At 43.7% G+C, this 26,238-nt stretch overlaps 2 protein-coding genes across 6 annotated transcripts in view; both read right to left on the bottom strand.

Moving 5' to 3' along the window:
• The window catches only part of ZXDC (ZXD family zinc finger C), a 14,174-nt gene extending 4,040 nt beyond the window's left edge, over positions 1 to 10,134 (bottom strand). For 4 of the 5 annotated variants that reach the window (XR_010391275.1, XR_010391274.1, XM_064518994.1 and 1 more), the window contains exons 1-8: positions 8,987 to 10,134; positions 8,660 to 8,812; positions 7,497 to 7,575; positions 7,239 to 7,369; positions 5,612 to 5,782; positions 4,182 to 4,867; positions 3,386 to 3,470; positions 694 to 866 (exon numbers count right to left, since the gene is read on the bottom strand). Coding sequence is in view for 3 of the 5 variants with exons in the window: in XM_064518994.1 (XP_064375064.1) it covers positions 694 to 866; positions 3,386 to 3,470; positions 4,182 to 4,867; positions 5,612 to 5,782; positions 7,239 to 7,369; positions 7,497 to 7,575; positions 8,660 to 8,812; positions 8,987 to 10,064 (2,556 nt within the window). In the remaining 2 variants the exon portion in view is untranslated. The remainder of the gene's footprint in view (positions 1 to 693; positions 867 to 3,385; positions 3,471 to 4,181; positions 4,868 to 5,611; positions 5,783 to 7,238; positions 7,370 to 7,496; positions 7,576 to 8,659; positions 8,813 to 8,986) is intronic. The other variant, XM_026093120.2, reaches the window with a different exon arrangement.
• Positions 10,135 to 14,567: 4,433 nt separating this feature from the next.
• The window catches only part of UROC1 (urocanate hydratase 1), a 45,503-nt gene continuing 33,832 nt past the window's right edge, over positions 14,568 to 26,238 (bottom strand). Inside the window, exons 18-20 of the mRNA XM_026093122.2 lie at positions 23,427 to 23,508; positions 17,507 to 17,606; positions 14,568 to 15,304 (exon numbers count right to left, since the gene is read on the bottom strand). Of these exons, the coding sequence (XP_025948907.2) occupies positions 15,164 to 15,304; positions 17,507 to 17,606; positions 23,427 to 23,508 (323 nt within the window). The 3' untranslated portion in view covers positions 14,568 to 15,163. The remainder of the gene's footprint in view (positions 15,305 to 17,506; positions 17,607 to 23,426; positions 23,509 to 26,238) is intronic.

A 26,238-nucleotide genomic window follows, 5' to 3' on the forward strand; every position in this document is an offset into this window, starting at 1 on the left:
CCTTTTAAATGGGAGAGAGGTGGAGTAATGCAAGAATTGGGGGGGGGGGGGGGGGGGGGGTAGGGAAGACTGGAGGAAAAAGTCATACACTCATGCATCCCTGAAGTTAATGCATGCCTATAGTCCTTCTCTCTTGGAAGCACTATTACCTCATACTTCGGGCAGGAATGCAAACCCTGTTTTCTGGCTCTCCTAACAGCCTACCCAGATTGGGAAAACTATAGTACTTGGAGGCATCGCAATTCTCCCATGCAAAATAGAAGCACGTTAAAACTCTTAGTTCTGCCACAGTCTGTTTCCTCTCTCAAGCATGCTCCAGACTAAGGAGCTGAACGGGATGTTCCCTATACTTACAGTGCCTGTATGTTCCAGCCTGGACTGAATATTAGTACTAAAGGCAAATAAAAACATTATTTCTACAGTGCCTCTGTTCTGGCCCCCAGCAGATGTATGATTGAACCAGCTCTATTTTCAGGCATTTCTAGACTTCTCTAAAGCCTGTTTTCAGATCACCTTCACAGGAGAATGGTTCTGATGGGCAACTGCCCTAATGGACATGGTAGGCACTGCAGATCTCAGGATCTCATAGTGGGCAGCAGTACCTGAGCTCACAGGTAAGGCAGATTCTTCTATAAATGCCAGCTTCAGCAAGTAACAGAGAAGATGAGCAGGTCTGTCCTCCTCAGTCCTTACCTGAAGAAGCTGAATTTGCACATACTGTGCTCCAGTGGCAGGGTCCCTTATCGTCAGCCCTCCGTTTGGCAGGACAATGTTGCCACCCAGTCGACTGCCAGCAGTGGATGATGAAAAGCTGGTAGGGCTTACTTTACCGCCCTTGCTTTTCCTCTGACCAGAGCCAGATGCCCCTAAAAGAAAGTGATTTTAATATTTCGACTGTCAGAAGTAATTTGCCATGGTTTCTTGCTAGTATTTCTCAACTTTATGGCATTATTTACACTGTACCACTAATTAACACTACACAGCAAATGCCTGGAACAGTGCAATATAATTAAGCACCATCTGATAACTACTAAAAGCCCAGACAGCAACCAGCTCACGAACTCCAACTGCTGACTGAGCAGTCATCTTTTACAGTAATGGCATTCAAACCATATCACAAATTGCTAGGCTTAGGGCTCGCCCTTCTGGTAGCATCAAAGTACCAGCCTATTTGTGGAGTTACAGAAAAGAATTGGGAAGTGGAATTGCATTTTCTATTTTTGATTTTGCAACTCATTTCCTGAGTAGTCACACGCATAATTTTTGCAAACTATAAAAGGAGCACGATGAAGCTCATCTATTTCCAGAAATATTTCAAAGACTATTAGATAGGACAGGCCACAGAAGTACAAAATAACTATCACTCATGACACTGGTGGTTCAACACATGCACAGAAGCTCTACAAGCAACTCTAGTTCTTTCAGCCATTTGGGTTTACTCCACGTCAGCATCTATCTTACTGAACAACCACAGGACACTCAAGTGAGCAACAACCCTAAACAAATCCCAAATCAAAACTGTCCTGTGACCAGCAACTGCAGTACCCAGGCAATTCAAACCAAACTATCCCTGAATTGGCAGGATATCCCCCAAACAGAAAAATTTTAAATTGAACAATGAGCTTGCTGAACAACCATTTGTTAATTAAGTTTTGCCCTGAAGAATTGCTCAGAAAATGCTGACAAACAGTAGTATTTCTAGGAACGGAGAGTTAAAACCCCAATACGTGGTCTGACCAAGACTTTTTAGCCTGCATATATCAGTATCCTGAACTTTGTAGTCTGTGAGCAGTGAGATATTTAATAACTGCTTTTTATTTTGAAAATTTTGGAAAGTTACACTGGGTGAAATTATTATGGCCTCTCTTAATGCTGTTCCAACAAGCTATTTCTCAGACTGTTTCTCCTAAAAAATTTCAAATTCTTTTCTGCTTTGCTTACTGTTAGTTCCGCTATCCTACACATTTTGAATGCTAAAACTTGGAAAGATTTCCCAGTAACTATCTTCCCACCCAAATCCTGTTTCCCTCTTCTTTTCTAAAGTTTAAACTTAAATACTTTCAGTTTTAAATAGTTCCTTTCACCAACCTCAATTCTGACAATGAGTTATCCAAGAAACCCTTAAACACTTTTTAGTCAAAACCAAGATAAACCAGTCTTTTGCATCACATGCTGAAAAGCAGAAACCTAACCAAAATAAATGTAAGGGTACAATAACTTCAGCTGTTTCGGTTCTGAAGTTGCCCAAGCCTTCTATTTATTAAAGTTTAAAAAAAAAAAAAAAAAAAAAAAAAAAAAGGAGAATTAACACTGGACTTTCCTTCAAAGCATCTGTTTAACCTGGTTAAACTAATTAGAAATACAAGACTTTCTGGACCATTGTAGGGAGCCTTGAGCAAGAATGGAAATAGGAATTTTCTGAAACCATTTTAGAAGACAGATACAGATCAAGTGCAACCATCTTTTCAAACTACTGTCCAACATGCATGTTTGATGATAAAATGCACAATTTGAACTAGCTCTATAAAGCAATCATCTTTCTGGATGCTGTTTACTGGACCAGACAGAATACATGCAGGTATGTGACAGTGCTTAATTCAGAAGAAGCCTCTTAACTCATCTTAAAAATTATCACCTCGATTTTCAGAGGTGACAGGTATTAAAAAGCAGAAAGGAAGAACTGAGCTATATATGCTATGTTCTTCCCCCAGCCCCAAGGGTAAACACAACTCAAATACCTAAGTTTGCGCAAGTCTAGTGAACCACAGACCACATTGGATCTGACAAAGTAAGTGTCTATTCACATCAGACAGCTATGACTCAAGCTACAGTTTAAGAGAAAGAGGACACATCTGAAATCATGGTCTAAACCTCACCTTATGCAAGAACTCTCTACAAGGCTCAAATTTAATTAAAAGGTTTACATAGCTCTAGATAACTGAAGAAAAAAATCCTCCATGCTGCCTACACATTGTTACTGAATGAAAAACAAGCAAAACAAATCCAACTGATGTTTTCCTTGTCTGTGCTCAGTAACAGAAACCCCAGTCGGTAAGAACAGAGGCACAAACAACAGAAAGCAAAGCAACATCAAGTCAAATTTTAATAAGAAAATAAAAAGCAGGTGAAGAGACAAAGAGATAGCGTCTTTTTAAAGATCGGGAAACCTACAGTGCAAATTTATTTGTAAGCTTACTGTGAATCTGGGATTTCAGAGAATGTGATCATTCTCAGGAATGCATATGTGCCATGTGCACAATTCTTCTAATTGACAGTAAACCAAACAGGGTATTTAGAAAACATACTCTCATACCTGCTCCCATTCCACTGCCATAAACACCAAATAATTGTATTTGCCAAATTTAACAAAAGGAATGCTTCTCACCTGTGCTGCTCCCATTCCCTTTTTGTTTTCTTTTCTTGGCTAGCTGAATGGCTCTGTAGTCTGTTCTCGCAGACCCACCGCTTTCCTAGTAAAAACAAAAAACCAAGAGATAGGAAGTTTTTGAATGCAAGAACAAACTAAGACAACGAAACCAGACCAACGGGTTCCCAGTTGTGGTTATCTTTCATATTACAAACACTGAATTTGTTTTCTAACTTTTTTCTGATTAGAGTTTCAGCAAATTCCCTGCATGTACTTACAAATTAGCTCCGTATTTATAAGCATTCAGATTTTAATAGGGTAAACACCGTGACAGAGGGAATGTTTTATACTGCAACCAAAGTTACACATCAATAGCTTTGTGAAGCAGAAAGGGAAGAATACTTAAAAGAGCTCTACAGGGATGAGGACTGAGATGAAAATGTTTCAGTTATTCTCTCATTAATGCATATGAGACATACCATATATTCTTGTACCTGGGTTTTCTTGTAAATCCCATTTCATCCTCAGAGGGATACATTTTAGACACTCATTTTCTAAAATCCCTTACTTCGAACAGTTTTCCCTTCACTCTCCCCCCCAGAATTCAGATTTTCTTAAGCGAACTTATCACCATGCTGAATCTACTCCTGATAACGCACCCTTCAACCTAATGTTCTATGTCCTTCATCAGAAAAGCCAGAATACATCTGTGAAATAACACAAAGGTCTGCCTATGAGGTGTAAGTAGCAATGGATATCATCAAAATTAGAGTGTTTCAGTCATCTCAGGGTAATGAATAGAGCTACTGCATACCAAAAATGAGCTGCCAGTCACTGTGCTAAGATCCATTTCCTTCTGAGCACTGTAGCTTCCTGGAGGGTTGGAGAAAACAAACTGAGTCACTACTTTGCTGCCCTCTTGTTGACCAACAACGTCTGAGCTGGGAAGCAAATTTCGTTCAACTTTAGTTGGTGTTAGTAACTCAGGCACGTTGGTACCACCGAGGCTACTAGAAGGAGTCAAAGTGGCTGTGTCAATCGTTAAATTATTGCTGGACGTCAAACCGTGCACATCTTGACTGGAATTCCTCACCGATAGGGACGCTAGTGAACCCAAGGCTTCCGCGTTGACAGTCTGTACGTCATCCAAATTTAAAGTGCTTTGCTGTAGAACTGTTGCACTGGTTCCCAGCAAGAGAGAACTGTCCAGGCTCTGCGGCATATCACTGCTCGCCACCAATATCAAGGGATCGACTGCCTGACTTAACGAATTGTTACTGACAGGCAGGTTTCCTCCGAGCGTTGAGCCCACTGAAGCAACGTCTATTGTGACGATCCCAGAGTTCACTAGCGCCATGTCTGTTGCAATTCCAGAATTGTTACTGGACGCATTGGAGAACAGGGATACAAGGTCTATGTTGCTGAGATCACTTTGTCCTGGACTAGTGAGTTCACTGCTAGGTGTGAGGGAGCTGGTTGCTTCAAGCTGAGTTAGGAGATCTGGAATAGAATATATTTTGAACATCTTTAATCGCTAGGACAAAGAAGAGAGAAAACGATACCACTTATCAGGAGCAGGAACTCATCTGTGCAGCTACAGAAACAGCCAAGGGAAAATACATAAACAGATTGTATCAGCACCTTTTCTTGCAGGAAGAAGGGAATGTGAAACAGCAACAGCACCCTAAATGCAACTAAACTTCTTAGGCAGGCTTTATTTATAAGACCTTAGTACCAAATATTGGGGAGAAAAAAACATGAATGTTCAAAGAGAACGCTTAAAACTCCAGGTTCTCGGCCTATTAAAACACTTCCCAATTCCCTGAAAGCAGATTAAGGAAAAGCTTACTGAAATAAGTGCATCCCTTTAGTGAGAAATTTCAGTTACAAAGCACTTGTCAAAAGGTAACACTAAAGCAGTCCAGACTAAGTTAGAGGAGTAGAAAGAGGAGTGCTTTTAGTCCTTGCTTATATTTTACAGGTGGCAAGGAGAATGACAAGCTCCACTTCATTCAAAAAAGTTGTAATTTCTGAATCAACAAAGGTCAAGCTCAAGTCTCACTTTCTGACACTCAGTTTCAGTTCCCACTGAAAATCTTAGTGGGAGAAAAATAACTCCAGTCCTGAAGATTTTGCCATTCATATCAATAGTGTTAGGATTTCACCATCAGTAAATATATATTTTATTTAATGAAACATTTTTTTTTCCATTGCACCTTCCCATAGTTTTAGAAAATACTTTACCTGGGCTGAAGTTGTGCTGTTTTACCATGTGTGTCTTCATGCTGTGTTTGGAAGTGAACAATTTATTACAGCTGGATACAGGGCAGCGAGTCTTTAATGAGTCCACATCTTGAAGATGCTTTTTGGAGTGAATATACAGACTACTTCGCGCTGAGAATTTTGCACAACAGCCTGAAAGAAGATGTACGACTTTAAAGATTCATTTCACCCTATTTTTAGTTTGACATTAATATCAGTGTCCTAACAAACCAATTCAAAGTAGCTCTGAAGACCTTTTTGCTATTTTGCAGTATCGGAGCATGCATTCTATAGTAAATTAGCAGAATTAGAAAAATCCAAATATACATTTCCTTGTTTCATATCAAGGACAACTCAGTGGATAGGATAGTTCAACAACCCGTTTCTGACAGCAAGAAACCTGAATAAGTAATTCAGTGGCATGAACAACATTTCCCCCTTATGCCTATCTTAAATGAAAACATTTTATGATGACTGCTTGAAAAATCATTTAAAAAAGGAGAAACAAAGACCAAGTGGAGCTGGTTTACTTTAGGAAATAGAATATTCCACATCTGTGGAAGCTGCATCACGTTAGGGCTCAACCTCCCACTCCCCAAGTCACGATAACACAATTTTAAGCTATGTGCAGATATCCCATCAGCCACATCTTACTTCCCCAAGCCACAGTCAAGCTTGGGCTCCAAGCTTTTGTGTCTACAGAAATGGGGGAGGTGGGTGTTCGGCACTCGGGCAAGGTGTGCTGCTTCAACAGTCTCCTCAGCTCTTTCAGAAGAGGCTAGATGGCAGCTTCCTGCAGGTCTGACCCAGCCGCAGGCCCCCAAAAGCACTACAATATACTATGTTGGCCATCAGAGGTGGGCAAGTGAACAAAAAGGCAAAGCCTCTACTTTAAATACAACCTCGCACCCCCACCCTTTTTTTCTTTTTTTTCTTTTTTTTTTTTTTATATAATTTCCAACATTTGCAGACTTTGCTTTGCTTGTTTTAAATCCACTGCTTTCCCCATTTTCAGAAACTGCCTCTAATCATATCAGACCCAAAATCTTTAGGCTCTCCTCTTCCACTGGAGTTCTACTGAAGCAATGCAGGTAACTAAGAAACGCACGCAGCATTAGCTGTGCTCCTGTACAACCAAAAACCACAATGGATACCACTGACCTGCCCACCCATCATCCCAGCAGCAGAGTCTACCACAACACAACCACCAGGTAAACATTAGTACAGTGAACACTCAGATGACAAGTCACAACAGCAAAACGAGACCTTGAAACTGCTGGATGGGACCATTTTTCACTACTTTTGATGAATGAAGTGAAAAAGCTGAGTTGCAGAAACTGAGTATCAGAACTCGGATTTTCCAGAATAAAGCAGTTTTGTTCATCGTAATGAGAAATCAAGCAACAGCATGAACCACTGTTTTGTTTGCATCCCACAAACTTGAGAGTGATCCCTCAATCAGTTACATGTCTTTGGTTCAGTTTTAAATGTTCAAATTCCATTAGAAGAGTCACTCTGAATTGTTCCAATCCTGTAATAAACTTGCATCAGGGGAAAAAGCATGCAAATTCTCTAGATATGTCAATTGCACAAAAGAATAAAAAAATACCTTCTACTGGACACTCAAATGGTTTTGTACCAAGGTGAGTTATACTATGGCCTTTCAAGTGTTCTGCTCTTGTGAAGGACTTCCCGCAGCCTTCTACCGGACACATAAACCTCCTGTCATCTTCGTGTTTCCTACAAGGAGGGAAACGACCACTGGCAAGATTAAATCCACTGCTTAACTACTGGAATTAAAAAAAAAATACCCACAAACAAACTAACAGCAATGGATGATTAGAACAGCATAATTAGAAAAGGCTACCTTTTGTGTCTCAGTAGCTTGGACATACTGGTGAAAGACCAGCCACAACCTTCAAAGTCGCAGATAAAAGGCCTCTCACCTTAAGCAAAGAAAGGTTACATTAATAACCTAACATCAAAACACACTCTACTGTTAGAAGATCTCAAAAGCCGCTTAAATTGAATTATTTTAAGAAGACAAGACAACTCAACCACCTTCTCACGCAACTCATTGCAGAGTACTACGATGCCCCCTTCCCCATCATCCGGTCTGAGACTTCTTTAACTTAAGACCATTACATCTTTTCCTGTGCATCATGATGCACAGATCGTTACCGACCAACCTTATATTTATCTGAGGACTGTGGTCTTTCTCAGTTTTCTGCTCTTCACATTCAACAATCGCAATCCATCCCTTCCTTGTTTGTTTTCTATAACCTGATCTTTCCCAGTGTTCTCCCAAAAACTCTTTCCAAATAACCCATATCTGTCTTGAAGGGGCTTCAATAACCAATAGCAGCATTAGTTAAAACAGAAACAGGACCAAAATGTTTTTTCCTGTTTTCATGACCTGTGACAATATTCTGCTTACTATACAGGAAGCTCCCCTGTGAAGCGAGTTTTCATCACTTCTTTGAACTTTCACTTAACAGAACAGGGACACTTCTAAAAGACAGTGAAACAACACTGTCAGGCCATGAAACTAAAGGAAAACTCAAGACAAGCTAGAGTACACATAGCTGTCCTTACAATATCAAAAGGCTGGATTTCAGTTTGACAATGGTCCTTACAAACCAATGGGGCCTCCTTGAGCCGAGATTTACCTTCTTGCTGTTCCAAATCTTGGTACATGTATTTCATACGTTCTGTTAATTTTCTGGCTTTTTTTTTTTATTATTATTTTGACCAAGATTAGGATTTTACACATTTTGAATGCCTACAAAAACATGGGAATAGCACTAGCTTAGTGGGGTAACTTTTCTGAACAGGGGGCACGTGCCACATGACACAGCTCTGCACAGCTACAGCTACCTGCGGATTCAGCAAGTTCGTTCAGCGGGTTCCCACTCCCCAAAGCCCAAGACGAAATGTTCTCACTGACTGAGACTAACTCGCATCACCCTCCTTCCCTTCGCGACTTTATTACCTCCGCCGCGGGCGCGAGCTGCCCCCACGAAGGAATACCTGTGTGACTCCTCATGTGGATTTTCAGGCGACAGGCTTTGTCGTACTGCTTGTTGCAGCCGGGGAAAGAGCAGGAGAACTGCTCCTGCTCCCTGAAGTGGGCTCGGTTGTGCGAGAAGAGCGCGCTCACGGTGATAAACGTCCTCTCGCACCCTGGGGAGAGAGAGCACGGCAGCGCATCAGCGGGGCGCCGAACCCGCAGGGGGACGACTACGCGCGTTCCCTCCTCCCAGCTTGCGGCGACAGGTCCTCACGGTCCTCCCCGACGTTTAGAGGCACCGAAAAGAGGAGGAGGAGGAGAGAGGGGCCGCGGCGGCGGGCGCTTACCGGGGAAGTCGCAGCGGAAGGGCCGCTCGGGCTCCAGGTGGCTGCGGCGGCGGTGGGCGGCGAGGCGGGCGGCGCTGGGGAAGCGCTGCCCGCACGCCTCGCACTTGTGCGCCGCCTCCTGCTCGTGGGCGCGGCTGTGGGCCCGCAGGTTGTAGACCGTGGTGAAGCGCTTGGCGCAGCCCGGCGCGGCGCAGGCGAAGGGCCGCAGCTTGTCGTGCGAGTGCAGGTGCCGCCGCAGCTTGTAGGCCGTGGCGAAGGACCAGGCGCAGCCGGGCACCGGGCAGCCGAAGGGCCGCGCCGCCGCCGCCGCCCCGCGGCCCTCCTCCTCCCCGCCGCCGTGCGCCGCGAGGCGGTGCAGCCGCAGCTGCTGCTTGCGGGGGAAGGCCTCGCCGCAGCGCGGCTCGGGGCACGCGAAGGCCGGCGGCGAGCGCGGACGCGGCCCGCCCGGCGGCTCGGCGGGGCTGGCGGCGGGCGGCGGCGGCGGGGCGGGCGGCGGCGGCGCGGCGCCCGCGGCCTGCTCGGCGCCGGGCCCCAGCGTCAGGACGCCGTTCTCGATGCGCACCACCAGGCTCTGGTTGTTGATGGTGATGGTCCCCGAGAAGGAGCCGTCCTCCGCCGCGCCGTCGCCGCAGGCGGCGGGGGGCAGCGGCGGCGGCGGGGGAGGCGGCGGCGGCGCCGAGCCGGGGGCCTCCTCGGGCGGCTCGGCGGGCGGCGGGCCGGGCTGGGCGCGCCCCGCGTCGCCGCCGCCGCCGGCCTCGGCCGCGCCGCGCACCACGTTGAAGACGAGCAGGAGCCCGTCGTTGTCGGGCGCGGGCCCCGCCGGCGGCGCGCAGGGGCTGGGCGCCGGGCTGGCGCCGGGCTCCGGCTTCTCCTCCACCAGCAGCACCGGGAAGCTCACGTAGAGGCCCGCCGAGGCGGTGCTGGCGGCGGGGGAGGAGGAGGCGGCGGCGGCGGCCGGCTCCCAGTCGGGCGGCTGCGGCGGGCGGCGCGGGGCGGCGGGCGGCGCGGCAGGGCCGCCATGTTGGGTGCCGGGCCGGGCCCGGGCCGCCTCCGCGGCGGGCAGCCCCTGCGTTTCCATCTTGGGGGTCCCTGTAGCAGCGGCTGAAACCGGAGCCGCGGGGCGGGGCCGGCCGGGCTCCGCGCGGCGAGCGGGGAAACCCGGAGCGCGGCGGCCGACGGAGCGGGAGCGGGCCGGGAGGCGGAGGGGAAACGCGGAGCGCGGAGGCGCGGACGGGGCGGAGCGGGGCGCGGGCAGCGCCTGCCCCGCGGCCGCTGGCCCCGGGCGGGCTCCCCGCTGCCGGGAAGGCGGCCCTGGCCTCGTCCTGCCCAAACAAGCTGCTTCACGGCAGCGCGCGTCTTCTACTGCTTGTCTACCGGCCTCAAGTAGCTAGTACAAAGTGGCACAGTTAGTATTTTTTCGGTACTTAGGGATTATTCCAATATATTTGTATTGATGGCTTATTCCACTATCTTTGTATTCCTGTCAATATCAAGGAAGAGGCTGTGCCAGAGCAAAGCACTTCTATAAGCTTTGCAACCACCCTGGGAGAGTTGTAACTTTTAACGATTTTAGTAAAATATCCCCTACACCTTCAATGGAAATGGTAAAGTAATGCATTAACCAGTAAGGATGCATTACATCGAGCAGTGCAGCTTCCCAGCCGCTACTCAAAGCGGGGCTGTGCCGCTCCCTCGCCTGGGATCACCAGCCCCCTTCGCTGCGCACTTTTTCAGCGCGCAGGAGAAGGGTCTTGTCTCAACGCCGTGCGGACGGGAATGCACTGCAGAGGAAGGAGGGGGAAGGACAGAAACACAAGAGGCGATAGAGGGTAGGGAAGAGGCTCTAAAACATATTGGTGCTGAAGTTGGTTGAACACAGGTTAGAACTATAAATTCAGCTAATGCATAAAAAATTGTCATTCTTGTGCAAGACTCTCTCTGAGACAATATTCAGCTGCCTTCTGGCTCGCCTCTTCCTGATATTTAAAGAAAAGGGAAAGTTATCCCGTCTTTCTGGAGGAAATGGCTCGAGCCCCCCCCCCGCGGCTCCGGGAGCGGCGGGATGCACCCGGCAGAGGGTGCTGCGCTCCTGCCGCTGGGCAGAGGATTCCCCCTTCCCCCAGAGAGGTCTTGCACCAGGTCTCACACAGCGAGGTACCTCAGCCCTGGGGGAGCTGGTTCTCCTTGCAATAGAGCTGCAGGTGCACCCAGAGCCCCACCGTGCACCTTCACAGCCATCCGCGCAAAGGGGAAGTCCCGACTGAAGGTGCTGGATGCCACAGCTCAACCTCCCCGAGAGGGTCCCTCACCCCACTGCTGGGAGCCCCTGGGTCTGGGCAATTCCTGTTCCTTGCTGCCTCTGGCCACCCGGACCTCACTGGGGAGGTCTTTGCAGCACCCCTGAGCAGCCTTTCTTCACATTCCCAGGAAAAGAAAGGTTTGGCACAGTATTGCTGAATGCATCAGGTGCATCCCTGAAGGAGGGAGGAAAAATATCTAGCCACAAATCCCTTGCACATGCCATAGGCTGGAGAGATTCAACACGATCCTAAATAGGGGAGCTGGTAGCTCTCAAAGTAGAAACTATGCCTTTAAAAGAGATGCCTTAAAAACCACTCTAGTTATAGTGACAGGCACACAAGCGTCCTCCATGAATGATCCTTCCTCACCAGGGTTTGATGTTCTCTTGCTTCTACCTGCAGCCAGGCACAAGCTCTCCAGGACACATGTCTCTCTATTACAAGGAGGGCTCCCTGGAAGGACAGCAAGCCTCAGACCTCACTACAGATATTCACTACCTCGACATCTGTTGTGTGGACCTGCTGTGGTGGTTGCAGATGTATGATTTGGAGAAACCTGCTCTGCCTTTTTTTCCCTGTTTGTTTGGGAGTGATGTCATCCACCTGGAAATGACATCAGCATCCCCACTGAACAGGGCAGAATGATAGCACACTTGCAGTCCCAGCCTCTCTGCAAAACAAGCAGAGAACAGAAAGAACAAGGAGGCTGAGCAGAGCTTGGAGAGGGAACCTTTGCCCTGGCCTTGTCTGTGGATTCAGGATGCCGGGAAGCACCTGCTGCATATTCCCAGCAGCAGGAAATAGGTTCCTGTTCCGCTGTACTCTCCCAAAGGTAGTGTAAACCTCAGTTAAGTCCTTTCAGATATGCCATTAAAGGACCACAAATTAGATTTAAATGTACACATGTAACTAAATATACTTCATAATTCAAATAAGCAGCAGTGAGTATTCATAAGTGTGACAAACTGCTTGTCAGTTCACTGCCTTTTTATAACTTGTGTTACTTACTCATGCTAAGTAAATAGACACAGACTTTATAATACAGTCTTCAACTAGCAGCTCTTACATAGAGCCATAGAGCTCGTATTTGGGGTTTACATCTCCCTATAAGTATTCTGGGCTTACAAAGGCCTGGGGACTTCAGTGGCATTAAACATGGGTGTACCTGCAAAGTTAAGTCATCTAGTCAGTAAAGCCACAGGATGAAAACAGGTTTCCTTTTGTCTGCGATACAAAGGTGAGCATGCTGGCAGGTACCCAGTACTAAATAACATTAAGGTAGGTGAAGAATCCTTAACAAAAAATTTCTTCAACATTTTGCCTTCAGTGGATTTTTAACTCAGAATTAAGATGAATCTATGGAGCAGACCTACATTCCTTAGTACAGAGAGATCGTGCATGTTCCTCATGACAAAATAGTACCCCAGTGCTTTTATATTATGAAGACTAAAGTGGTTTTATAGGATACAGCTACCAGGGTAGTAACTTTGGGCCCAATCCAGTGTGGTTATTAATAATAGGTAATGTATAACACATGTTAAAGCAAAAGCTGTCAAATCTGGCTGACAACTACTCACATCTCAATCGTACAACTTGGCAATGTGCGTTTTTTCCATAGTATAAAGCAATTCCAATCAACTGCAGATTGCACTTCACAGAAGGTTTGGTTGCAAGCAGATGCCAATTCACACTGTTCAGCTGGAGACACACACAGTACGTGAACAGCGTAAAGAACTGATTTTTTTGCATCAGAAAAATGCTGTTTTCTTTACTAGGCCAGGGGTAGCACAGGGGTGCAGAGAGTGCTCACCTGCTAAGTTCCCCAGGGTCCAACACTTGTATCATCTCAAGACCACACAGTCCAGAAGACCTCCAGCAAAAGCATGTTTCCATTTGCAGAGAACGGGCACCCTCAAGAACCCATCACAAGAGGCAACAGAAACTGGTTCTTGTGTTACCCTCATTAGTCCAGACTGGTTCAACCAGTAGCCCCTGGCCGATGCCCCTGGCTGAGGCTGGGAGAAGGGGATGCCCTTCGCCTCGGCAGGCGGCGAGCCTCTGACTGCAGGCTAGGCAAATAAGCTGGAGCAGGGATGGCCACAGGAGCTAGAGGCAGTGAGAACTGCCCTATCCCTGAGCTCTCTCAGCATAGATGCCAGCAGCTGTCAGAGGACTGCAGCTCATCACACCCCAGCTGCAACAGCCAACACAGGTCTACCTGTGCCACCCCTATCCTCCCAAGGGGAACTGGGTACAACGCCAAGGCATTGAGCAACAGGACAGATCCATAGCAGGGAAGTCCAGTATGGAGCATGCGCTGGGCGTAGGGACAGATGCTGCTCTGTGTGCGCATGAGGCCCATACACACTCACCAGAGCCAGTGGGTGACAATGCAGAGGCCATGCTTAGCACGAGGCTAATGATAAAGAGCTATTTTTGTACGCGCGCATGTGTGTGTAAAATGCTAGTGTACACATACATATTGACAGATACCTGTATATAGGTATACACATATATAAAGTAAACCTCACAACTTTTGGATCAGCTGAGCTAATTAGAACAAAATACTTCAGTGAGTTACTGTTAACACAAATATAATGGTAGGTTTAGATGCCAAATATAAGGCTATATAAATATAAAGCTATATAAAAAAATATTACATCTAGGCACATTGGGTTCTGTGTCTTCCTAACTCTTCCTGGGAAGAGGAAGGGAGACTAAAAAGACCTGTCTATCTCTATTTTACTTTATAATCTACTTAAGTGTGAAAGAAGGCCACACTGTCTTTGAGGATTTTGTTTCACATCAGCCCTGCTTTATTTCAGAAGGAAAATCTAGATGATCACTTTTTTATAGTGCCTTACCTAATTGCACTACTCACATCCAAATGGGTGAGTAGCCTCCTTTTTGCTTGTGAAAAACTAGATGCCAGCACTAAGGATCTAGATTTTCTCAGAGGTTTCCATATATTTAGAAGATGCTCCATTTTGCTCAAGTGGAAAAAGCTTCTACAGCAGAATAAGCTCATCGCTGTGAGCCAGCAAAGTGGATACAACATCAGATTCAGCAGAATGACACCATCTCAGACTGATGTGGAACAACTCACAGTAAATTAATATGAGCAAAATTCCATGTTTTCCTGGCCTTGGTATAGGCATTTGGAAATGGTTTAGTACTCACCACCCTCAGGCTTTTCCACCCACCCTATCTGGCAATGCATTCTGGTCCTGCTTGTGGTGAAAATCTCAGGTGATCATTTTCCAGGCAAACACACACATAGGTTAGCTGCACTAACCATTTTCCTGTTTATTTGTCCCTTTCTATTGCAAACACCAATCACTTTCATGGCAGTATAGAAAAGCTTGAATCTAGCACATGTGACATCAGTACACTCTCCACCATCTGAAGAATAATTCCATAAGTCTTTTCACACACACACCCTGTCTAGCTACTGGATTTCATGGCTATTTGCTGTTAGACTCCGAATTAGAATGGAGAGTTCCAATTTCCAGTTCTACAACTGATCTGTCAGACCTAAGTCTCCTTAATTTCTGAATTGTCAGAAATAAGTGGATTTTTTTTTATAAAGCTTAATCATCAGGAATGAACTTCCAGTTCCTTTCTTTACAATGAATAGTATCTTACTGCAAATATCATTCCAAATAGGTTCCCGACACCAATGGACCCGTCTCAGGTCTGTCACATAGACTGATTCAGGTCTGCCTCACTTATGATTTAAAAGGGCAGGAGGGCAGGAAGAACTCCCAAGGAAGAGACATGTGCAAAGTTTTTATCACTTAGCCAGAGAGCAAGGAAGGATATCAAGGAAGCAACTTCAAAGTGCATCTGCAAGGACAATATTGCATTTAGAATACCATTAACGTTGCAGGGCTTGCTCCAAGATGCTCTCATCTGCCACCTTGTGAGGGAGAGTCACCTTCAATGTGACATTCTCTTTCATTGCTTGGCAGATTGTTTCATAAGCATAGTCATTACCTGACCAACAGCGTCTGGCAACCTGTAAGACCAGAAAATCAATGGGTGTAAAAATTGTACATTTCTCTTTCCACATCCCATCTTACCTAATATTTGTGCAAACACAGCCACCCAATTTCATTGCAATAAATCTTCCAAGCCCTTGCCAGTTCCAAGTTTCCTTACTGATGTAGGAAGTAATTTTTGTAATACCTACCCTCTTCTCTCAAAGCATTTTTATGAGTAGTTGTTGGATGGACTTGGCACATTTTCATACTGTAATATACTATTGGGCTGATAAGACCAGTAGAGCCAGATAGCTTATAAGCAGGTGCGTCACAAAATTCCCTCCCTAAAAATAATCCTGTTCTCCATCCCAGCTCTGTAAAACTTGCAGTTGTTTTAGATAACAGTATGGTTTAAGCAATCAATGCCTTTGTAGTAGGATAGGTATTAACAGGGAAAATGTAAAGATCACTCAATGCATTTTCAAACTATAAATCAAGGAGCCAAATTCTCCATCAGTACATATGAGTCAAACTCCGTGGATGCTAAGGGAACTGTCAGTGCCCTCTTTCAACGGCAAAGCTCTGCACATTGGTCTATGTACAGGCAAAACTCCCTAAATGAATGAAAATGTCAAGATTTGGCACAAAGGAAATAAGTACTTCCCTGTATTCCATAGCCTTACAAATCTCATTTTATTAAGAATTACAAATCAGCGCCTGGAATATTCAGCCAGACTCAAAAATCTTCAAGCAAGAAAATGCTTAGGTTCCGATTTACCAAAATATTTAAGCACATGATTAACCTAAGGCTAATAACAAGTTGCCAGGATCACATCAATAAGAGTTGGAAATGACCTTTTAAGTCGAAAAGTCAATTTCCCTGCCACTCACCTATGATTATTTCTAGCAATATATTTTCTAGGGTACACTCCAGGCTCTTTCCAGTCTTGTATATAAAATGAGCAACATTCTGAGATTGTCCTTTTTAAATATGTGCATGGAGGAGCGGGGCTTTTGCTTGCAATAAATCAGAGCAGCAAAAGATATACTGACTTTTTAATAGGCAGTCTCTGATACACGGTGTTTGTTAAGGGTTTGTCTTCATGACTCAAATCTACAAATTAATACAGTTGTCCTCCTTTTTCCTTGAGAGTTTATTACTGTGTTATTTCAGATTTAGGACAGGGAATACATGCAAATTGTTCTCCTCCTCCCAGCCCTTTCCTTTATCCCTCCCCAGACAGCTGGGTCCTTCAAGGAAAAAAAACGTTCAGGTCTAAGGCAAGAAGGAATTCTCTCATTCCTCTGAGAAGTAAAACAATAGATCATGTCAGCCTCTGCAAGAAGTTCCTTTAACACATCAAGTCCTTGTGAGGTTAAGTCACTAAAACACAACAGGTTTTCTCCTTTAATTGGACTATGTATCATTGCACCTTTTTGGATGCGTTCCCTGCAAGTATTGAATCAAGACATCTTGACACAAAAATACTGACTTCATCTGGCTGAGCTGAACAACCATTTCTGCTCATTCAGAGATGGGATCACAGTCTTAAACAAAAACAGGGTCCATCTAAACACTAATAGAAGACAAAAACTCACTCTAGTATTAGCAAGGGCTGCACAAGCTGGCACGCAAGTGACAAGCATTTCAAGAAATCTAGATCAAAGCTTGGGATAGGCATGACTAAAGTTCATATAGTTGTCAATACAATGGAGGCAAGTAACAAATGTAACAAATGTCTAATTTAAAATAATCTTGAGCATGCTTCTTTCTGTTAAAAAAACAAAAAAACCCAAATAAAAACAAAACAAAACCTACCACCACTCACAGAGATATGTGGAAATGATTGGACTCCTGTATGTTATAAGGCCAGAGAGGGTGCTCTGGACATTTTTTACAGCAGATTCCTTGCCCAAGAGTTTTTCGGTCTCTTTTATTGACTCAAAGCCCATTGAAGTTGGTTGAAAAAATCCATTGATTTCAGTGGGATCAGGCTCATTCATGAGCAGCCCATATTAGGAGTGGACAGAAAGAGTAATCTGGCCCATTAGGACTGTTCTGGGACACAAAAGGCAAGATCCCCCACTCTTGCCTGGATGCTCATACTCCCAATTCAGTTAAAATGAGTAGGAGCACAGGAATCTGAGTACCTGAACGAAGCTAGCCCCAAGTGAAGGCACATTTTAAGGCACGAAGATAGTATTTATAATCTACGTATATAATGAGTTTTGCTTACTCCATTGGAAACATCCCAGCTAAGCATCATCTTAGCTCGTTCTTCAGCCTCCATGGACCCATCCAAAACAAGGCCAAAGCCCCCATTGATCACTTCACCCCTAAAAAGCAAAATTGTAAAAAACATTAAACCAAAAGAGCCCAAGCCAATCCCATAAAACTTGCAGAAGTGAATGTGTTCAGTTGCACTGCAGGAAGAAGGATGAGAACACAGGAATGGTCCCGAGTAAAAGACACTATCAATGACCTTTTAGACCTTAAAAAATTAGCAGCGTAAAGGCTTAGTCTGGAATAGGGCAGGAAACCTATGCTGCCTGCCCCATAATGCCCAGGTAGCAGTCAGCATCTGCTCCAAGCGCAAGTGCCAAAAACTAAGCTTGCTCTGCACCTCCCGAGGACCGCACTCTACATGGGCTTTAGAAACAACACGCAAGGAAATGTTAGTGCTTCTGATGACTGAAGAGTTACCTATCTCAGGGATTTTTAAAGATTAAACTGTTCATGTTTGCCACCCCGGGGCCTGCTATTAGGCAGGACCATGAGGAAGACTACGTACTTATTGAAACAGATGGATCTATTTATATTCTCTCGGGACAAATAAGAGTGTGTTTCATTAAAAAGTGTTAACCACCACTTAGCAAACATCTGCCTCAATCATTTCAAAATCAGCCATTCGTTTTGTATGAGCCACAGACGTTTAAAGACATCAGAGCCAGCTTTTCAAGAAGCAGACTTATTGGCAGGAGCGGAACAGAAATACACTGCAAGCTAACAGATATACTTGGGAGAAATACCAGTCTGGTTTTAAAAGGACAGGGAAAACACGCAGAGCAAAACATCTTGTCTGACTTCAGCATCTGGCCTGCTCAAGTTCCAGTTTTGTTGCATGTGGTAAATAATGGTGAGGACGGTTGGAAAATTATCTGTTGCTGTCAATCTGTAAGAAAGTTCTGGCATTATAACTCAGCATCAGTAATATCTGAAAGAAAGGGTGCATATCCCACTCACAAATACACATGGTACAGGAGAATACTAGTCCCTAGAAGCAGGATTTGTCCTGTTTTTATAGCTAATATAAGTTCACAACATTTACACAGAATAACATAGGACATATCCATGAATCAGGCTGAAGTTAGGTGTCTCCCAATCCAGTACAGAATTATTTCTTATTGTATATTTTCCAGCAGCAACCTGAGCTTCTCAAGAAGTGGGGTCTTTGCTCTCTTTTCTTAGAGGGCTACGTTGGAGCCTGACAGACCTGAGAGCTACTCCCTGCAATTAGAAGTCATGTTTTCCCATTTTCAGTGTTATATTGTTACTTACATGATGTTAATTCCCTTTCACTAGTTACACGCACCAGCAGCGTGGTAAGTAGGGGCTTATCACATAGGTGAGCAAGGAATTTGAGAACTCCAGATCTCACATCATGTTACTATTCTTTGAACTCCCTCCACTTTACCATTATTAGAGCTGGCTGAAATACTTAAATACCTTTTCTGTTGAAATACACAGTTTTCTTGAAACTGACAGTTCTCCTAGCAGGATGTCAGCTGAGGAACCAGTTTCTTAGAGTTAGCAGGGAAATTTGAAACAAAGTCATGTTCTCAATGGAGAGGTTTGAATACTGTGCTTGCTGACATTTCAAAATGAGATGTTCCTTTTTGATTGACACTGTCAACACTTTCCAGCCTGAAATTTAATTCCAAGGAACTTTTTACTGTGTGAAATGTTTCACTAATTCTGCTCTTAGTCTCATTTTGAGATAAAAGCAAACATCCAAACTTTTGCATTTCTTCCAAATACTGCTTTTAAATACCTCTTCTTGTCATTGCTGTCTTAGAAAGAGATGGCCAACCTGACTACAACATTACAAATGTCATTGTATGAAGACGAGGGCCAGCTACCTCATTACACTCTGCTGCTTTTGTGTAGCTAGACCAAATCAGCAGTAGTCTTTTTTTTTTTTAAACCAGCAAAGCACACTGTGTCCACATCTGATGGGCTATCCATTGTTGCAGCTGTAAAGGATTTTTTCCTGGAAGCAGAGAAAAGGAAAGGAAAAATCCCATGTTGTTTTTTACACTAACATTACTCTAAGCTGTACGTGCAGATTGGTTTCATTATGGCAATTTGACTACAGATTGTCTTTAGAGGAGCTGAGGAGTCCTCAGCAAGTGGAATGAGTCTCATTTCACACCAGCAGAATAAATCAGAATCCAACCTGCGTCTTGGACCAAAGTGTTGCTTGCATAAGTTTAATTGATAGTTGCATTCATCTCCTCATGACCAAATCCAGCAGTGATGTAATAGTAATGTGGATAGATAATTTTGACTGCCAGCAATTGCCAAAGTGGTACAAGGTACTATCTAGAGTAACACTCATTCCTGAAGTGAGCAGATGGACACTCACAAGGGCAATAACCCATTTATTCTGTGCTGTATCTGGTTTGATTTTGTCCCTTGAGATTAACTGAGAGCTTGTGCTGAAATTTCAGATTCTATTTCCAATCACATAAACCCAGAGTATCAACATCAATGTGTAAGCGAGATCACAGTATAATCACACCTCAAGTCAGCCTATTGACAATAAGGGACAATAAGAAAATCAGATCTCTGGACTGATGCTTTCCAAAGATATTCTACATTGGCAGATGATGTTCTTTCAGCAGCAAAGATCCCCTCTGTGCACAGCATCCCAAAGAGCATCTTTTGAAGCTTAGGCATGAACAGTGAGCGTCTGATCTCACTTGCACTCCATAAATTTAGGGTCTCTCCATCAATTTCCATGCAGTTACTCTAGTGTAAATCAGAAGCACTCATCGGAATCTGTCCTACTGTCTAAAAATCACTCATAAATTAAACACCAATGTTTGTTAGGATGGATTTTCTAGCAAAACCTCTCACTTTTAAAAGGGAGTTCTCTGCCTTCATTAGCATTGGGTCATATTTTCAGGTAATTAAAGAAACATGTGGCATTTTGACCTAAGCTACCTCCTATAATTTCCAGATGTCTCCTCTTAAGGTGATCAAAGAAAACAAGGCCTCTCTCACAATCAAGATGTCACACTGTCAACAGTGTAGTTCAATTCTTAAATTACTTTTGCCTTTTTGTTACTACAGGTTACTCAGGCTCTGTGCTAATATACATTCTCCTGCAAATAAACAGGCTGCAAGAAATGAATGACATTCATTTGCTGTAATTATGGTCAAGAATATGTTAATCTTAAGTCTCTCAAATAGCACATGTGATGCAGATTCCAGCTAAATAAATATTAATCCTGCTTTTTCTGTTTGTCCCACAAGGCCATAGCTCTGAAAATCAAAGCACGTAAAAGGCATTTCTCTAGTCTCTTTGGGAAGACATGCCAGATCTGTCAACAGTTTCAGGCAAGCCCAACCTCTGCAGGGAAGACTAGTAGCTGAGCACAGTGCAATTGCCATTTCTGAACTCTCTGAACAGAGACGTTCCAATGGCAATTTGATTTCTTCCTAATCACGTCCATATTTGCTTATAAATATAGGTCAGCTTCCACATGCACTTTCACATCTCTGTATCAGCTAACTGCAAGAAGATGAGATGTTTATTTCATTAGGCACATGGAGATTTCTTTATGGCAAAGTCAACTGACTTTTTACCTCTCCAGAGGCAAAGAAAAACCTGAAGTGTCTTGCTCTTCCAGGCAAAGAAAGTAATTTGTAGTGGTAGGGGGCTGATTTTGTTTCTTTTCCCACCTTTAAATTATTCCTCTCTTTCTCCTTAGAAGGAAAAGGCAAAGGGGGATAGTGCTTTAACTAGCCAGGGTGGTGCCATGATTAGTTAAGCCGAGCAGAACCACCTGTTGTGCCATGGCTTTCGGGGTCTCTCCAGACTGCGGCACCTAATGACACAACATTGTTACCACGTCTGAGTCTCAGCATGGTGGCCTATTAAGGCTTGTACAGAGACAGGCCTAATTTTCAGGCTCCACATTCTTCACTGAAGCACAATAATTTAATCACAGAGGGCTAAGACTACTCCCAAGAACAAGGTGAACAGATACTGCTCCATAACAACAAGGCACAAAGCAGCCATAGGAACTGGTAAGAGAGGGAAAAAAAAAAATCAATCCTTGCTTTTCCATGGATATTTTGATTTCAGTGAATAGCCACATACTAATTTTCCTATTCATTATATAAGTGACAGTACCTCTGCTCTGCCTTCAGGGATAGCTTCTTTCCAGTGAGGTAACTCCACTTAAGGAACCAACTAAAACAGTATAACTGAAATTGCAGTCTGGCCACTGCCAGCTTTCCAGAAGTAGGGGTAGTCTCACCATTCAGCCAATCTCTTTAGGTTGCTCAGAGGGCTAGAAACGTGCAGGAGGGACTGGCCTTGAAAAAGGCCAGAGAGAGATGAGGAATATGATAATTTGTATGGTTTGAATTTTGAATAAACATCATCAATGCATAGAACAAAACTTCTGGCATAAGCAATTATTTTATCAATTATAATAAGCAAGTATAAAAATACTCCAAATACTTTGAACAATACATAGTGGACAGTGATTGTGTTTGCTTGTATTTCATGACCAGATTTTTTTAAAAGGTTAAACTCAACAAAAGCTATTCAAAGAGATCTAGCCTGCTGCAATCTGTAGAGACTGAGATGACCAGAGTAGGTAGGTATGCCAGTGCGTATTTTCCATCTGGAATTCTGGAAGTTATGAATAAAATCCTGGCCTCAATGGTTATCACTGAGATCAATAAAGCCAGATTTTCGCTGTGTGTGATTAAGCCCTCAGAGACCTTTCTCATTCCATGGTCCAATTTTGCTCTCACAAACCTTCTATTCAACAGCTATTTCACTGAAATCAAAATTAGGTAGACTGCACAGGAGGGAATTCTCCATCTGATTTGAAGGGATATTTTTCTAGCTCCAGCTCATCAGGACAAGTAATAATCAAATATCCTCAAGTATCTCTGAGGATAACATCTACAATAAGTTCTTTAAATCTGGCTTGCTCTTGTTCGCATATTCTGGAGAATTTGGTTGGAACAGCTGAGCGCGAGGGACCACTACAGTATTTAATAGAGGGGTTTCCCCCCTTTGAGCAGCTACATCACAAAATGAAGACATGACTATAAATGGGAGACACTTTGCTGGACTGTGCCAGAATGAACAAACCAGGCTATCGACCCCACAGTACAGCCACTCTTCTTTTCCCTAAACCTCTGCCAATCTGAAGTCCCTTTAGTGGCATATGGGGGAAGATGAATTTCCCTCTCCGTATATAATATTTCTTTCATTCTGCTTCTCAGCTTAGGCATTTCTCCCAGTTCTATGTCCTAGGTGAAGGAGGAGCTGTTTAATCAAGTCTTTACTTGGCAGTGGTCTTTTATCCTATCAGGCACAAGCAAGTGGAGAGAAGGGAGAGTGGGGGGTTTGCTGGCACCTGAGCTGTTTTGTATCAATAACCCCTCATTGCACTTTAGCACATGGGCATTTATATTGGGGTCCTAAGGTCACAGATTTAAATGCAGCTTAAGGGGAAACCTAAACATAATCCATCCACTAACACTCTGGCTGTGCATGTGTGAAGACAACTTTGGAAATGGGATCTGTTCAAAAAGACCACAGCAGACTGTCCTTATTTGGTAAATTAAGTTCTCCAAACTGTGCCATGGCCAATGTCCAAAACACTTTTTTTGACATATGGACATTAATTAAAAAAGCCTCATACAACACCACACTTCACCTTATAATGCATCCTTTCAGCCCTTGTCTCCAAGCCCATCCTTCCCATGATCACAGCATTGTACTACTCCAGTAATACATACCACATCTTCTCTACAGTTCCCTTCCCATCCCTCTTCCCCACACATACACAGCAGTGATAACTGGACCGAGAGTCCGTCTTTAGAAACAAGTCAGTTCTCCTTACCAGCCAACACCACCACCGTTGTGCAAGGCAACCCAGGTAGCTCCTCTGAATGCATCTCCTACAAAATTTTGTACTGCCATGTCTAGGAGGAGAGGAGAGATGTTACAATAGCCCTGACATGCTACGTGTGGTTTTGGTTGGGCTGCTCTTTCCTTCCACTGACACCTTCACTGTGACTGTGTGAAGGCACTGTTGGAAGCAGGGTTTACTCACAGCTTCTCTCACAGATATACATAGTGAAGACATCTCATGCTTGGGAGAAACAGGCAAGAGATTTCCCCCCACCCCCAATAGGGGAAGCAAAAGCCAATTTCCTGCTGTGGTTTGGGAGGACTCTGGTGCCTTCTGTCCTTGTGATCAAGTTCAAGCAGTTGAAGAACCTACCATTCCTCAGCTGTGGCCACTTCCTGAGGGTGGCAAGAAATACACTCCACTCATTGGGATGCCTGGACACATCCATATGGAAGCTTACAACATGAGAGGACATTTTTGAAAACCTACACATCTTGCAGTTCTCAAGAGCCTGAAGCATTTCAGATTGAACCACAGAGTTAGTTCAACTCTGTGCAAAAAAAAAAAAAAAAAAAAAAATCTAAAGTTCATGAGCTGCATTTTGGGAACAAACCTGTGTTGGAAGTGGTATGGCCCTGATTGTCTGGACATGAGGAAATTTTACCCTGAACCCTGTAACTACAGAAGTCACACAAGATGTTTGTTTTATTTCAAAAAATGGAGAAAAGTAATTTAGGGGACTAACGTCAAATGCATGGTTTCCACTGAAATGTTTGCTAGAATTTCATATAAGTCATGCAGCTGAAGGCACCAATCTTTACCACCCCTGCATGTGGGCTAAAGGACATATGCTCAGAGGTGGAAAGAGATGCACACAGCAGAGAATAGTGGGTGAAACCCACTGAAAATGTGTCCAGATTTTTATTTCTGGAGTTAAAGATCATTTGCTGTGGTTTTAACAATAGATATAAGCCCCATAGCTCCATTTGCAAACCCACAATTGTTACATGTCTGATGGAAAAATGAATTTACTCAAGCATTAATCTATGTTAAACCCTGTCAAAAGCCCCATTATGGCATCTTTTATGTGGCATTATGTCACTTTAATAACCCAATTATCATAATTACAGTGCTGTCAAGAAGGAAGGGGAATAGGAGAGATTAAAAACCTCATATTCTAAAAAATGTACAGATTTTTTCATCAGCCACTAGCACGCTAAGAGTCAAGGTCAGACGAGGAGTGTGGCGAGTAGACTAAGCATGTAATAATGTCCTGTTCTTTGGCTTCAATAAAGGTCACTAACGGAACAAAGGTCCGTGTTGAAATAAACTTTGCAGAGCAGCAGTGACCCATGCTTGGCCAGGGATCGGGCTAAGGTACTTATTGTGAAAAAAAGTGAGACAGGGAAGCATTCTGAAAAAATCCAGTGTCAGAGGAACCAATTTCAACTGAATCAGCTTAAATGCTGTGGTGCTAAAATAACAGGAAAGGAGGGAGAGAGGAAAACCTAAGATGGCCTTGTACTTTCTCCAAAAGCTCATCTAATAAAACAGTTAGGCCTGATTTCCAAGACCATTGAAACCAGCGGTCAGCAGGCTTTGGATAAGGGCAAACGGTTCATGTAATTCAGAAAATATAAACAAGAACAGGTAGCATGATAAGCAATGGGATTTAGCAAGCCTTGTTTCTGTCGCCCTCTTTCATGGGCACTGTCTGGGATTTACTTATGTGGTTAAATCCTTTGGTGGAGACATTGATTTGGATCACTTTTCTATGTAGCTTCACCATTTTCATACATCTTGTCAGAACCAAACATTGAGGCCTCTATTCATCTGGTCCATTAGAACAAGCCAACGTACTCAAAAGTTACTGAAGTGGAGCTGATAGACACACAAGCCTCTTCATCAGGAAATCAAATTAAGGTATCAGGGAACTTTCCTCCTTAAAATTGAGCCACAATTTAGTCCTATTATGAACTCCCTGTCATAATGTAAGTCATTTAATATTCTCAGGTACCTCAATCATAATTTCTCCTTCTACAGCAGCTTGAATCCTTACATCTAAAGTCACTTTCTGATTGTCAGTCCATGACATGTGGAAAGACCACTGGGCTAAAGCTATTATCATCATTTCCACTTTACAGACAGAAAATTGAGGAAGATTCTTTTTTTTTTTTTTTTTTTTTTTAAGCACTTCACTCATTTTTCATGTCTCCAATCTAATATTTCTTCAGTTTATTTTTTAAAGTGCCATTTCACAATCTCAAAAGCAGATTCTGGTTAGCTCAGGTCAGGTATGCAGAACTAAAGGCTCCTTTTGAACAGCAAACATATGATTTGCCCATAGTCACACTGTGAGTGAGCAGCAAGGCTTGGAATCTAATCCAGAACTCCTGACTTCCATTCTTGTGCTTTTACTATCAAAGCATGTTCCCATATGACCAGAAAAGGTCCTTTTCAAACACTCTAGACTGTTTTCTTGAGTCCTTGCATGGTGAACCAACAGAGCTGTGAATCCGAGTGCTTTAAACAAAGTACTTTTATAGACCTGATTTTGACCTTCTATATCCCAAGGAAGTACTGCTGTAATTCTGCTCAGATCAATGCTCTTTGAAACCTCAAGTTGCAAAATTAAAATCAAACACAAGATACAGTCCTCTGAGACAGACTACTCTCCATTTACATTCAGGTAAATCTGGTGCATCCTCACCAAATTTTCAGCATTGCTTCAGATTCATACCATCATTGTTCTGAGCCTATCATATTTAACTAGGTAAACATTCATTTCTCTATCACTTTT

The sequence above is a fragment of the Dromaius novaehollandiae genome, chromosome 12, assembly GCF_036370855.1.
Source record: "Dromaius novaehollandiae isolate bDroNov1 chromosome 12, bDroNov1.hap1, whole genome shotgun sequence".
In the NCBI taxonomy this organism is placed as follows: domain Eukaryota; kingdom Metazoa; phylum Chordata; class Aves; order Casuariiformes; family Dromaiidae; genus Dromaius; species Dromaius novaehollandiae.